Raw genomic sequence first — 15,000 nt, 5'->3', positions numbered from 1 at the left:
TCACAACCTAACAGTTAGTGGGTTTGGATTGGCAGCAGTGAGCACTAAATCTGGGCAACTGGCACAATTCTCTCTTGTCTCCACTGTAATAGGCAGCCCTAGTAGAGGTTTCCTGTACACACACACACAGACACAGACACACACACACACACACACACACACACACACACACACACACACACACACACACACACACACACACACACACACACACACACACACACACACACACACACACACACACACACACACTCTGTCTCTCTCTGTCTCTCTCTGTCTCTCTCTCTCTCTCTCTCTCTCTCTCTCTCTGTCTCTCTCTGTCTCTCTCTCTCTCTCTCTCTCTCTCTCTCTCTCTCTCTCTCTCTCGCTGTGTGTGTATGTGTTTTGGTGTGTAAATCTGTGCACGTGAGTTTGAGTTTGACCTTGTTGTTTCCACTTAATGTGTAACTGAACAGTATACAGTATATATTGAACCAGATATGTATTGACCCATCTGAGTGCCTATGTGGTGTGTTTACATGTACATTGTTCACCCTAGTTTCTCGTTCCAATTTCTGTTGCTAGTCGTGTAACGGAGGCTAGCAGAGTTGGCGTGTAACGTTAGTAAACCTCCCTCCCGAAGCCTCATACCGTATCAGTAGCGCTGGGCTACCAGACTGGTCCTTTAGTCCAGCGGTATCATACTGTTTAAAAAACTGAGATCTGGAAGGTGACTGTGCTGTCACAGAGCTAGAACTGAGAGACTGAGAAAGAGCTTTTTTCCTCATGCCATTTGCTTACTGAATTCCTCCTAATTACTTTGATTGAACACACACACACACACACACACACACACACACACACACACACACACACACACACACACACACACACACACACACACACACACACACCTTTTATTTTTATTTTTATTTTATTTCTTCTTCACCTTCTGCACACTTGTTTTGCACCGGCCATGCAATTCATTACAAGGGACACGAAAGTGTCTCTATGTACATGACAAATAAATATCCTTGAATCCTTGAATCCTTGAATCCATTGAAATGGTGGTGAGTTCGCGGCCCCGAGGGGGACGCAGTGCTCAATAATACGTTGGGGTACAGTTGCAACATCTTAAAGATTTATACAGTATCTGAGATTGAAGATTTAAGGTAAGCGTACCCATTAAGCCCATGTACCCTTTAAGCCCACTTTCAACTTTGAGGTCAATTTAAAGAAAGGGAAAAGGTGAATTTTGTTGTTCATCACCCTATCCAATTAAAGGGTTTAGTAACTGACAAAATGTTTTTTATTGCAAACAAATCACATTTTTTATCGTCGAGTTATTCCCGTCCAAGTGAATCCAGTCTCAGGACTACTGACAAGAAGTTGCCTCAAAACTTTGCTGTTTTGGGACATGTCAGAAACCATAGAATATCAGCTAGTTTAAGTCAAATGTTTTGAAAATACTTTCATATTTAGTAAACTAAGAGGTAAATGTAATGATTTTTATATATATACATGCAGTGTTTTACTAAATTATAGCATTTCCCTTCAAATGGAAAGATGTGTTTTATGAGCGAGCACACGCAGATATTTTCTTGATACAACCACACACCATCTTTATCTTACTCCACCGTAAGACTTAAGGTGGTTAGGTATGAATTCTAAGCATTTTCCAGTTTGTTTGGCATTGGTCTTTAAAGAAATGCATCATGAAATGTTTTGTGGAGTTGATTATTTCCATAAAATAGCTTTTTGTATAGGCGGGCTTAATGGGTACTAGGTGGGCTTAAATGGTACACCCCATTGAAATGCATGCAAGTTTGCATGCATGCTTATGAAAAATGCCTTTGAGGGACATAAAAAGTGCTGTACAATCCCAAGTTGTTGGTTTAAAAGGCGTAATGTAATGAACTAACAATAACCAATAAGAAAAATACATTTCTCTGTTTAGCTGAAGAATTTTATGAAGTATATGAAGTAAAAGATGCCGTAATATTTAATTAGGTTTTATGCACTATTTTTTGAGCAAATCTTACATTTTTGGTCTGAAACCATTTATGCCATGTAGGCTCCACTGTTTAAACTCAATTCACACACCTCACCAGGTATTTTGATAGAGAAATAACTATATGAGCTTATTTGGAACACAAGTGGGCTTAAATGGTACCAATGGTACCATTTAAGCCCATTCAGACTTTTCACTTTTCTCGTAAAAAATCTTCATATTGTACTTTGAAATATCCATCAACTCAGTGACAAACATTGAGAAGAGAGGTAAATCTTACTATTTAACAAAATATTTCACAAAAAAATGATGTGAAGATGATTGAAAAATAAAGAAATTTAGATTTTGGTGGGCTTAATGGGTACGCTTACCTTATCTTCCACACTGAGCCAATACACTGTAGCCAATAGCTGTTTCCAATAAGCTATACAGTACATCATCATGAATTATTTTAGTTCAAGTAAATGTGAATTTGTTGTCAACCCCCGCCTTTCCCGTCGTTCTTTATCTCTATTTTCTCTCTCTCTCTCTCTCTCTCTCTCTCTCTCTCTCTCTCTCTCTCTCTCTCTCTCTCTCTCTCTCTCTCTCTCTCTCTCTCCCGCAGGTGTGCTTCTTTGTGGCTCTGTACTATAATGTGATCATCGCCTGGTCTCTGTTCTACCTGGGGAACTCTTTCCAGTATCCGCTGCCATGGGAGCAGTGTCCTGTGGATCACAGCACCAACTCAACAGGTGGGATGTACACATGACGCACGCACTGTATACACACATACACCTGGACACAAGCATATATGCATGCATCATGTATGTATGTGCTGTATATCTGGTTGCAGGACTGAATATCCAATGTCCCATTGGAGGTATAGTGTATGGTCTATGCACTGTACACATGCATAATTTACATTCATGGTCAGTAAAAATGCAGTGATCATTCAACATTTAAAGAGTACTCTGGGACCAATTACACTCTAGAAGATGTTACACTCTCCGAGGGAATTGACACCGCATTTTTACTGTGTGGTCGTTTGCTGCCACTCATTAAAAGATACCGCAACATTGCATGATGCCCGTCTGGATACATTTCACTCGGAGAGGTTCCAAAACCCAAAGCTAGATTTTAAATTAAAGCTATTTTGTTCATTAAAAACTATTCCAAATGTTCTGTAAAAGTTGTGTTGGGCATTTGATTTATATTGTGGTTTCTGTTTTGTAGATTTTTTTTTAATTACTTAAATTACTATGTTTTTTGTTTATGTCTGTGACTTTCTGCAGTTTCTTTTTGTAACTCAATTATCCTTCAAAAATGGAGCCAAGCCTCAAACCAATTTTATAGAAAAGAGGGAAAATTAAAAAAAGACCCCACACACACTCCTCTATCCACAACATGTTGACTACAGTACAGCATTTGTATACGCTGGCTATCCTCTCAGCCCCAGTTAAATGGAGGGTTGTGACTTCCTACGTCTTCTTTTCTTTGGGTGATTGTGATTTGATTGTCCTTGAAATGAGGGCAAACGTGGAATACTTTTTTTTTCAGATAAGAAAGTAACGCTGTGTGTATACACTTAAAAATATCCACGCATACACCACCCATCCACAGCTCTGTATGTCCAAACGAAAATATTTCTCTCTTTCTCTCTCTCTTTCTCTCTCTCTCTCTCTCTCTCTCTCTCTCTCTCTCTCTCTCTCTCTCTCTTTGTCTCTCTCAGTGAAGGAATGTGCTGGAAGCTCTCCCACCTCCTATTTCTGGTTCCGTAAGGCGCTGGACATCGCCGACTCCATAGACGACTCGGGAGACTTTAACCTGATCATGACCGGGTGCCTGCTGGCCGCCTGGGCCATCGTCTGCCTCGCCATGATCAAGGGCATCAAGTCTTCAGCCAAGGTATTGCAGCATGGTACTAACACAGAGATTACTGGTGCAGTATCAAAGATTCGACATAGAGAATACATGTGCCTTCATGTAATGATTGAGGTATATGATCAAGGGTATCAAGTCTTCAGCCAAGCTGCAAGTATAGAAGTGTAGTACTGTTTGTTCATAAGACAGAGAGCAGGGCTTTTCAATTAGAGGCCCCAGGGCCACATCAGGCCCTTGCATGGCAAGGCTCTGGCCCTCTACGATGTCTGAACAAAATGAAAACATAGGCGAACTATCTATTTATAATATTGACTTTGGCCCTTTTACTGTAAGGAATTTGATAAACTGGCCCTCAGTGACTTTTAATTGAATACCCCTGACATAGAATAGAGAGAATACATATACACTTGTATGTGATGATGCAGGCACATGATCCAGGGCATCGAGTCCTCCACCAAGGTTCAGCACACTACTGTGTTTGGTATACGTACGACCTATGGCATACATAGTTGACATGTTGACCTTGGCTTACGTCATGACTGGCGTACATGATCAAGGGCATCAAGTCTTCAGCCAAGGTGCAGCATAATACTTTTGGTTTACCTGTAACCCATAACAGTGGTTCCCTAACGTATCGTGAAGGGACCCATATTTTTACCATTGTAAACTTTGGTGATTTATCCCGAAGTAACACCTTCACATATTTTCATGGGGCATAGAGAATACATGTGCCTTTAACCCCTTAGCGCAGAGCCTATGTTATAACTTTAATGTCACCAAAATTGTAATGGCTTTTTATTAATCTGTTACTTAAAGTGATACTGTCCCATTTTTGGAAATAAGCTTATTTTACACCTCCCCTTGAGTTAAATAATAGGCTTTTACCTTTCTCCTGTATTCACAACCGTTTTCTAGATATGGCAGTGCACATTTTACCTCCAAGCTAGCAGTTAACATTGAGTCCTATGAGACCAGTTAGCCGCGAACTGGTCTCATAGGACTCAATGTTATCTGCTAGCATGGGGGTAAAATTTGCACTGCCATACCCAGAGAACGGTCGAAAGTACAGAAGAACGGTAAAAGCCTATTATTTAACTCAAGGGGAAGTGTAAAATAAGCTTATTCCCAAAAATGGGACAGTGTCCCTTTAAGGCTCTTGGTAATGTCATAGCAATATTGTTATGATGTAGTTGAGTATTTTCAGCAAATAGGGAATAGTCCCGCTGGCGACCCCATCTGCACTAAGAAGCTAATAAATAAGATTTATGATCAGGGGCCTCAAGTACTCCGCCAAAGGTGCGCTATCACACTGTTTGTTTAACATTCGACATAAAGAATATATCTGACTTTTATGTAATAATGCAGATACATAATCACGGTCAACAAACTCTCCACGAAGGTGCAGCATAGCACTGTAATGCTCTTTGTTTACATAGGATGTAGAGAATCCTGTAGACTGGAATTACTGTTTTTATCCCATACGTACACCTTTACTAGTGGTGTGGATCGGCACTGCCCTCACGATCCGATTCGATCAGGATTCGGGAGGTAGCGATTCGATTCGATCCGGTTCTATGCGATCCGATCCGATCCGATCCGATCCAATTCTACAATGCATTGCAATGCATTACATTTCTACTGAAAGCAAAGCAAATGTTTAATCATTCATGATGAGGCAATACAAGCAGTCAGATACTGAGCAACAATTTATTGGCTGTTTTCTGTATCAGTCTGTATCAGTCTGTGCCTCCACCTCAATTTTTTCCCCATGGCCCTCCCCCCACTTCAATTTTGTTTTCCCATGGCCCTCCCCCTACAGGTAAAAAAATAATAATATGTAAAATTGGTAGATGAACAACCATCATGAGAACATAGTCAGAGTAGCCTACATCACGGGCGGTTGTCTGCACTATTATGTGCTATCGATATCAGTGGATACCTATGAGAAGCCGCTAGAATCTACCTCTGCGGCTGCATGGGATGCCTTTTAACTCCACTGTCACCAGGACAAATTGCCTTCACTATTGTTTTTACGTGTTAAGTAAAAATATTATTAATAATAATAATGATAATAATAAAAACTTCCATTTCAATACCAATGTCCGAGTTGTTACTACTGTAAACTACAAAGTGGAGAGTTTCCCCACCGCAGCTTCAATAGGCCTATTTCCCTGCTCGACAAGCAGCGCCTTCCACAAAGTACGTTTTACATGTTCAGCACAGTAGCGAAGCCAGGGACGCAGGAACTTTTTTGACCAGGGGGTGCTGTGAAAAAATATCTGTTTTTTAGATGCAGTTTCCTGCGTTCTAATCAATTTTAGGGTGAGGAATGGCGAATCGCATCTGAATAACTTCCTCATGTTTTATGTAGCCTAAACAAGGATGGGTAGATTTAACTTTTTTTTAACATCTCACTTTGACATTATTAAGTTCTTCTTGCGGAAGGGAAACGCGCACCTGATGTGGAGGTGAGGGCGTGTTCAAGAGCAAATCGCGCTGCCTTGACAGTTTGTCTCTTCAGCATGGGCAGTGTGCAATGTGTGAAATTAGAAGAAATGCTTTGACTAGGCTATGCGATGCACTCGTGAGAGGTGACCGGGCTTTCAAATAATTTAGATTTTCTTGCAATTGCGACTGTGAATCTCAAGGTGCATCTCGATCAGGACCCCTGTCCTGTCTCCCAGACCGCGCATAAAAGCACGCACGCACACACACAGGCATAGCTCTACCTTCCCGAATGTGATTACACTCTGACGGCCAAAGAGTTCGGGATGTGATCGGAGCAAGAAGTAGGCTAAGCGCCAAAGCAGCTCGAGCCATTGCTGGCTATTGATACAGGGAGAGTGAGAAAGCCACCTTTAGTTTGCATTTAACGTAGGTCATATTTAAGACGCATTAATAGGTGGTGCTATGGTGGTCAAATCAGCAAAATGGAACAAATTGCCAAAACAGAACCAGTACAACATTCCAAAACATCCAACAATAGCACAGCCATTACACACCGCGGCAATTCAACTTTGACAACTGTGATGATAGACAAGCCAGGCACACCATCGGCTGTGCTCTCCTTCAGATTCACCCCATAGCCAACTCCGAGGCTAAGCTAGACTACTTCACCAGCAACAGGCAAGACCTAGCATACCAATACACGCTTCTACGAATCCAATCTCCACAGCAAGAAACAAGTCACTTCTTGCCTGACACGATGCACAACTTTGGTGACATTCCCTTCTCCCGTCACATAGGCTACATAATTCCTTGCTTAGTTGGTCCCTTTTTGTTCACCAAAGTGATGAGACTTCTCTTCACACAACAAGTTAGCTCCTCCAATGGTTTCAAGACCGTATATGATGCATGGCCAACACATCGCCATTAATACCACTTTTATTACTACCTTGACACCACAAGCTAAACAAAACAAACGTATCCCCCGCGTCACTGCACCGTTCTACCAAAGTACGTCTAGGCCTAGGTACTGTTCATTCCGGTCTGGTTGGGGTCTAAACGTTTTTTGAACACAGATAGCCACAGATAGCCTAAAGCACACGGCGGTGCCAATAAATAAAATCATGACTTACCAGAGGCTGTGACCACCAGTTGACTACAACACCTCTCCAAAATTCCTCTGGAAATGCCCATCCAATTCGTTGTCAAAACTTCCCAAACTGTTTAGCCCATATAGTTCACCTCAGCTAGTTATTTGCTCACAGGCATTTTCTATGATGCTCAATGTTCCCGTAGCACTAGCAATAGGCCTACAGTGAAAGAGAGTCAGCGCGGGCAATCTACAGTAGCTGCACCTGATAGTTTTTTGACTACAGATACACGCTTCAGTGCTATAGTATGCACCGGGACCTTGCATCGCAAAGCGATGTGTTTCAGAGCATTTTTTATTTTTTTTATTTTTTTTTAAATAAAAATAAAATAAAATAAATTCGGTTTTTTTTCCCATGGCCCTCCCCCTAACTCCGACTTTTTTTGCCATGGCCCTCCCCTCCACCTAATTTTTTTTCATCATGGCCCTCCCCCCCCTACGCACCAGCCCTCCCCCCCCGGTAAATTACGAACAGTCCCTAATTGAAACTTAAAAAAATTGCCGGATCAATTCTGGAACTTGCCGGATCGATTCTGGATCATCCATGCCCCACATCGATTCGCTGAGGCTGACACATATTTTGATCTAGATGTTAAGTCGTGAACGTATTTATTAAAGGGACACTGTGAGATAGTTAGTTGTTAATTTCCAGAATTCATGCTGCCCATTCACTAATGTTACCTTTTTCATGAATACTTACCACCACCATCAAATTCTAAGTATTCATTATGACTGGAACAATTGCACTTTTCATACATGAAAAGGGGGATCTTCTCCATGGTCCGCCGTTTTGAATTTCCAAAAATAGCCATTTTTAGCTGCAAAAATGACTCTACTTGGACCATACTAGGAAATATTTGCTTATTACTCAGTAAACTTTCATGTAAAAGATTGGCAAATTTGGCAATAGGCAGCCCAGTTTCAATGAGCAGCATAGTTGCAGTACCTTTTCTGACCATTTCCTGCACAGTGTCCCTTTAATGTCTTGACCTACAGTTATTGCAGTATCCCATTCCCCTGTGTGTGTTTCCCAGGTGATGTACTTCTCCTCGGTGTTCCCGTACCTCGTCCTCTTCATCTTCCTCATCAGAGGCCTCATGCTGGATGGAGCCATGGACGGCATCAAGTACATGTTCTACCCCAAGGTGAGCATCAGGAGTCGCCTGGTTATCACCAGACTATCTCTCAAATGAGACAATTTATCGTAGGTAAGGGACTGTACGTTATTTACCGGGGGGGGAGGGCTGGTGCGCTGGAAGTCCGGTCAAAAAAAAAAATCATGGCCCCCCCCTCCACCTCAATTTTTTCCCCATGGCCCTCCCCCCACTTCAATTTTGTTTTCCCATGGCCCTCCCCCTACAGGTAAAAAAATAATAATATGTAAAATTGGTAGATGAACAACCATCATGAGAACAGTCAGAGTAGCCTACATCAAGGGCGGTTGTCTGCACTATTATGTGCTATCGAATATCGATATCAGTGGATACCTATGAGAAGCCGCTAGAATCTACCTCTGCGGCTGCATGGGATGCCTTTTAACTCCACTGTCACCAAGACAAATTGCCTTCACTATTGTTTTTACGTGTTAAGTAAAAATATTATTATTAATAATAATGATAATAATAAAAACTTCCATTTCAATACCAATGTCCGAGTTGTTACTACTGTAAACTACAGTGGAGAGAGTTTCCCCACCGCAGCTTCAATATTTCCCTGCTCGACAAGCAGCGCCTTTCACAAAGTACGTTTTACATGTTCAGCACAGTAGCGAAGCCAGGGACGCAGGAACTGGTTTTGACCAGGGGGTGCTGTGAAAAAAAAAATCTGTTTTTTAGATGCAATTTCCTGCGTTCTAATCAATTTTAGGGTGAGGAATGGCGAATCATATCTGAATAACTTCCTCATGTTTTATGTAGCCTAAACAAGGATGGGTAGATTTAACTTTTTTTTTTTTTACATCTCACTTTGACATTATTAAGTTCTTCTTGCGGAAGGGAAACGCGCACCTGATGTGGAGGTGAGGGCGTGTTCAAGAGTAAATCGCGCTGCCTTGACAGTTTGTCTCTTCAGCATGGGCAGTGTGCAATGTGTGAAATTAGAAGAAATGCTTTGACTAGGCTATGCGATGCACTCGAGAGGTGACCGGGCTTTCAAATAATTTAGATTTTCTTGCAATTGCGACTGTGGATCTCAAGGTGCATCTCGATCAGGACCCCTGTCCTGTCTCCCAGACCGCGCATAAAAGCACGCACGCACACACACAGGATAGCTCTACCTTCCCGAATGTGATTACACTCTGACGGCCAAAGAGTTCGGGATGTGATCGGAGCAAGAAGTAGGCTAAGCGCCAAAGCAGCTCGAGCCATTGCTGGCTATTGATACAGGGAGAGTGAGAAAGCCACCTTTAGTTTGCATTTAACGTAGGCCATATTTAAGATGCATTAATAGGTGGTGCTATGGTGGTCAAATCAGCCAAATGGAACAAATTGCCAAAACAGAACCAGTACAACATTCCAAAACATCCAACAATAGCACAGCCATTACACACCGCGGCAATTCAACTTTGACAACTGTGATGATAGACAAGCCATGCAGGCACACCATCGGCTGTGCTCTCCTTCAGATTCACCCCATAGCCAACTCCGAGGCTAAGCTAGACTACTTCACCAGCAACAGGCAAGACCTAGCATACCAATACACGCTTCTACGAATCCAATCTCCACAGCAAGAAAGAAAAGTCACTTCTTACCTGACACGATGCACAACTTTGGTGACATTCCCTTCTCCCGTCACGCTTTAAATGTAGGCTACATAATTCCTTGCTTAGTTGGTCCGTTTTTGTTCACCAAAGTGATGAGACTTCTCTTCACAACAAGTTAGCTCCTCCAATGGTTTCAAGACCGTATATGATGCATGGGCAACACATCGCCGTTAATACCACTTTTATTACTACCTTGACACCACAAGCTATTAAAACAAACGTATCTCCCGCGTCACTGCACCGTTCTACCAAAGTACGTCTAGGCCTAGGTATTGTTCATTCCGGTCTGGTTGGGGTCTAAAAGTTTTTTGAACACAGATGTAAAGCACACGGCGGTGCCATTAAATAAAATCATGACTTACCAGAGGCTGTGACCACCAGTTGACTACAACACCTCTCCAAAATTCCTCTGGAAATGCCCATCCAATTCGTTGTCAAAACTTCCCAAACTGTTTTGCCCATATAGTTCACCTCAGCTAGTTATTTGCTCACGGGCATTTTCTATGATGCTCAATGTTCCCGTAGCACTAGCAATAGGCCTAATCAGTGAAAGAGAGTCAGCGCGGGCAATCTACAGTAGCTGCACCTGATACTGTAGTTTTTTGACTACAGATACACGTTCAGTGCTATATGCGCCGGGACCTTGCATCGCAAAGCTATGTGTTTCAGAGCATTTTTTTATTATTATTTAAAAAAATAAATACAAATAAAATAAAATGAATTCGATTTTTTTTCCCATGGCCCTCCCCCTAACTCCGATTTTTTTTGCCATGGCCCTCCCCTCCACCTATTTTTTTTCATCATGGCCCTCCCCCCCCTACGCACCAGCCCTCCCCCCCCCCCCCCCCCCCCCCCCCCCCCCCCCCCCCGGTAAATTACGAACAGTCCCTAAAGTGTGGTTTATCGTTGCCCATGGCCAGTTTATTGGGCGTTATGAATGTGTCATTTGGCATAAGGTATACGTAGCCCGTAGCCAATCGTGCCAGTTGCATCTATTCACACAAACTGCAAGCTTCCATTTGTCAAGCCTTTCTACTAGGGCTGGGACATTAATGCATTAATTTTGATTAATTAATCACACGATGCGATTAATTAATTAACGCGATTTAAAAAATTAATCGCAGTATAATATAGCTACATAGTTCTGGATTAGACCAATGGAGGGCAGTATTACGCCTGATGGTGAACAGCCTGCTGAAATTGAGAAGAATTCTCTCTTCTTTTAAAAATGAATAATACTTTTAGATTAAGCTTGTTTATTGTAATTATTCAAAATCCATGTGAAAAAAAAATATTTTCACTGTTCTCAAGTCAGATATTTCAATGTGATTAAAATGTGATTCATTTGATTAATTAATTTCAAAGCCTTAAGATTAATTCGATTAAAAATTTTAATCGAGTCCCAGCCCTACTTTCTACCCTTCCACGCTCTCTGATTGGCTTCCTCGCTCAGGTTCCTTCGCTTAGGGTGCAGTGCCTCTGTTATAACCTTATTGTCACCAAAATAGTAATGACCACGTCATAGCCTGTTAGTAATGATAGCCCATAGTAATGAGCACGTCATAGCAATGTTGCTATGATGTAGTTACCGTAGATGTGATACTGCGCTATATAAATATATTGTATTGTATTGTAGTTAGGTGTTTTCAGCAAAGAGTGAATAGGTCCACCTTCGTGTCCATTTGTGGTAAGTGGCTACTGTGTCAGTGAGGCATCAATATGTTCTACCCAAAGGTCAGAATTTGGATCAGAACACATTCAGGAACTAATAACTGGACCTAAAAAAACAACATGAATAAGGCGATACCAACAGAATATTTTCTTTTTCGGTGAGGTATCTGGACAACTTCTAGTGATATGTGCTGCCTACCACCTTACTCTGCGATACCAATGCGACTCCCCAGATTCTGAGGTCTTGACAAAAAGATCTCTCATTCAGGATCTTTATCATTAGGGTGATAGGGAGAAATCAAGAACATGTTCTACCCCAAGGTCAGAAACAAGATCAGAACACATCCAGAATCTCCATTGTTGTCATTGTAACAGTGGGGCATTGCACTGTGAAATTTGGAAAATGAAACACCATATTCAATTATCAAGCGCAGAAAACTTCAAAAATTCTGGAACACCAGTCCCACACAGACGTGTTGTCTTTAAGTACTCTAGTGAGTGTAAGGACTACTGTCCGTTAGGGATGCACCGATACCGATACTGGTATCGGTATCGGCACCCGATACTGCTCATTGTACTCGTACTCGTCAAGCACTTGCAGATATCAGGAACGATACTGCTATTACACAAAACAATGCAAAATCTTGTCACGTTCTGTGGACTTGAAAGCATAATGGAAAAAAGTGCCACCTCATACATTTACTAACATTTAAATCTACATGCAAATGGGCAATACAAATATCACAGTTGGAAAAAGACAAGGCCATGATTTATTTTCATTTTATTTTGGTGGTAAAAGGTATCGGTACTCGGTATTGGCAAGTACACACATTAATGTACTCATACTTGTATCTGTTTTCAAAAAAGTGGTGCATCCCTACTGTACATCTAAGTGTCAGGTCAGCTGACAGCTTCAGCTGGGCCTAGATTAGATTAGATTATACTTTATTATCATGCAAGCATGACAATTGCCTTCTTTGGTCTCACAGGGTAAAAAGCAGGATATAAACACAGATGGATACAAATAGACAAAACACACATACAAATGCTGCATCCACCCCCCCCTCCAACCACCCCTCCCAGCACACACATCATATGCAAGTCAGTCATTAGTTCAAGGCCCTACATCTCTAGCTTTTCCATAGCTTATTGACTATGGAATTTGCATTTGGAATAAAAGAATGTTTATAAATGTTCCGAATGTAGAACACACACACACACACACACACACACACACACACACACACACACACACACACACACACACACACACACACACACACACACACACACACACACTCAAAACATATATAATAATATAATGGGGGCCCAGTTCTGCCCCCTCTTCTCTAGGCCTGGGACAACTTTGTTCACCCCTTTGCCTCCACCCCACATCCCACACCCCAGTCTTGTTTGGCAGCATGTACAGCAAGCAGACAGTGGCAGAAGGATTTCAACTGTTTTTATTTTTTTTTAGTCAGTTTAAACACTGACTGTACTGTATGTTATGTTTGTTTGAGCTTCTACCAAAATGGTTAGGAAGTTTGTCTTGGAACCAGACACAGTTTCAATTGCCATACCAGTCAGCAAGAATGTGTTTGGGGAAAGTTTATGGCCAGCACTTTGTTACTACACCCACCACACATCTGTGGCACTTGAACCTTGAACGAGGGCACGTAACCCTAATATTGCTGCAGTTGGGGACCAGTTGTCTCCGCAGCTAATTCCCTGTAAGTCACCCCTGGATAAGACGTTAAGTTTTGTTTTGTTTTGTCCTAGTTTCCATGGAAGTAGGGCTGGGCGATATGGAAAAAAAACAATATCACGATATGGATTACTTTATATCACGATAACGATATATATCACGATATAGCACAATTACATACGTTTTCAGTTATTCTCTTTATTTGCTCTTTATTTTTTCATGTCGCAAAACAACCTTTCTTTAAAATGGATCTTTTTATTGTTATTCTTACAGTTACATGAACTTATAGTGTTTATTGTGACAACATGAAATGTAATTAAATGATATTCAATTGCATAAAAATTGATAAAATTACTATCACAATATAAACGATATAGAAGAAAGGTCACGATATACACTTTTATATCACGATAACGATATATATCGTCATATTGCCCAGTCCTACATGGAGCACACTATCAAACAGCGCACGTGTCTGGGGTTAACAGGGTCTTTCAGGGTGCCTTTAATGTTTTGTTCGGTTCCTTTAATGTTTCTTGAGGGCGACTGACTGGCGTGGTTCTAAACGCAAAGAGACCAGACCCGCGTCTGCATTCCTTGAACGCACACACATGCCTTTTTTCATGCCTTTTTCATGCCAAACCACAACAGGGGACCACTGTGGACAGAATGAAGGAAAATAAATATTGCAGGAAGAGGATAATAAACATAACTCACAGAATGGTATTTGTGAATCTGTGGTTAGTGCTTTGTTGATTCGGAGCTACTTGCGGATATTTAAGGATTTAATTCCAATGTCGTTTCTATTGGTGCCAATGTAAAGGTGATATTTTGAGTGACTGCAATTGGCAAGTGGTGACTTTAAATCCAAAAGTATTCATGGCTCACATCGTTCTGTTTCTCTCTCTCTCTCTCTCTCTCTCTCTCTCTCTCTCTCTCTCTCTCTCTCTCTCTCTCTCTCTCTCTCTCTCTCTCTCTCTCTCACACACACTCTCTCTCTCTTTCTCTCCCTTTCCACCTCTCTCCCTTCTGTTCCTCTGCCGTACACTTTCTTTTCTCTGCCTTTCTGCTTTGCTTGCTCTATTTTTCTCCTCCCGCACGGTTTGCTGCACCTATCTGTCTTTCCCTCACTCCAAACAAACATCTATCCATCTGCCTACTCCATCTTTTCGCTTACTCCCTCTCTCTCTCTCTCTCTCTCTCTCTCTCTCTCTCTCTCTCTCTCTCTCTCTCTCTCTCTCTCTCTCTCTCTCTCTCTCTCTCTCCCATGCCTTAAAAAAAAAAACGAACTCTACTTTGCATCTGCACTTGTTGTTCTGTATATTTCTTGTGCACTTTGTATCTGCTAGTGATGTTGGCTATGATGATGTCCTCGGTTGTAAGTCGCTTTGGTTATACAGCGTCTGCCAAATGCAATG

The 15,000-nt window shown here is 41.7% G+C and overlaps 1 protein-coding gene across 1 annotated transcript in view; it reads left to right on the top strand.

Moving 5' to 3' along the window:
* Positions 1–15,000, top strand: part of slc6a16a (solute carrier family 6 member 16a) — a 45,088-nt gene that overhangs the window by 20,062 nt on the left and 10,026 nt on the right. The window contains exons 4-6 of the mRNA XM_063184277.1: positions 2,595–2,721; positions 3,699–3,874; positions 8,480–8,590. Of these exons, the coding sequence (XP_063040347.1) occupies positions 2,595–2,721; positions 3,699–3,874; positions 8,480–8,590 (414 nt within the window). The remainder of the gene's footprint in view (positions 1–2,594; positions 2,722–3,698; positions 3,875–8,479; positions 8,591–15,000) is intronic.

This window comes from Engraulis encrasicolus, chromosome 2 (genome assembly GCF_034702125.1).
Source record: "Engraulis encrasicolus isolate BLACKSEA-1 chromosome 2, IST_EnEncr_1.0, whole genome shotgun sequence".
NCBI lineage: Eukaryota > Metazoa > Chordata > Actinopteri > Clupeiformes > Engraulidae > Engraulis > Engraulis encrasicolus.
Note: the sequence above shows the minus strand (reverse complement) of the source record. Positions and strands in the feature narration are given on the sequence as shown.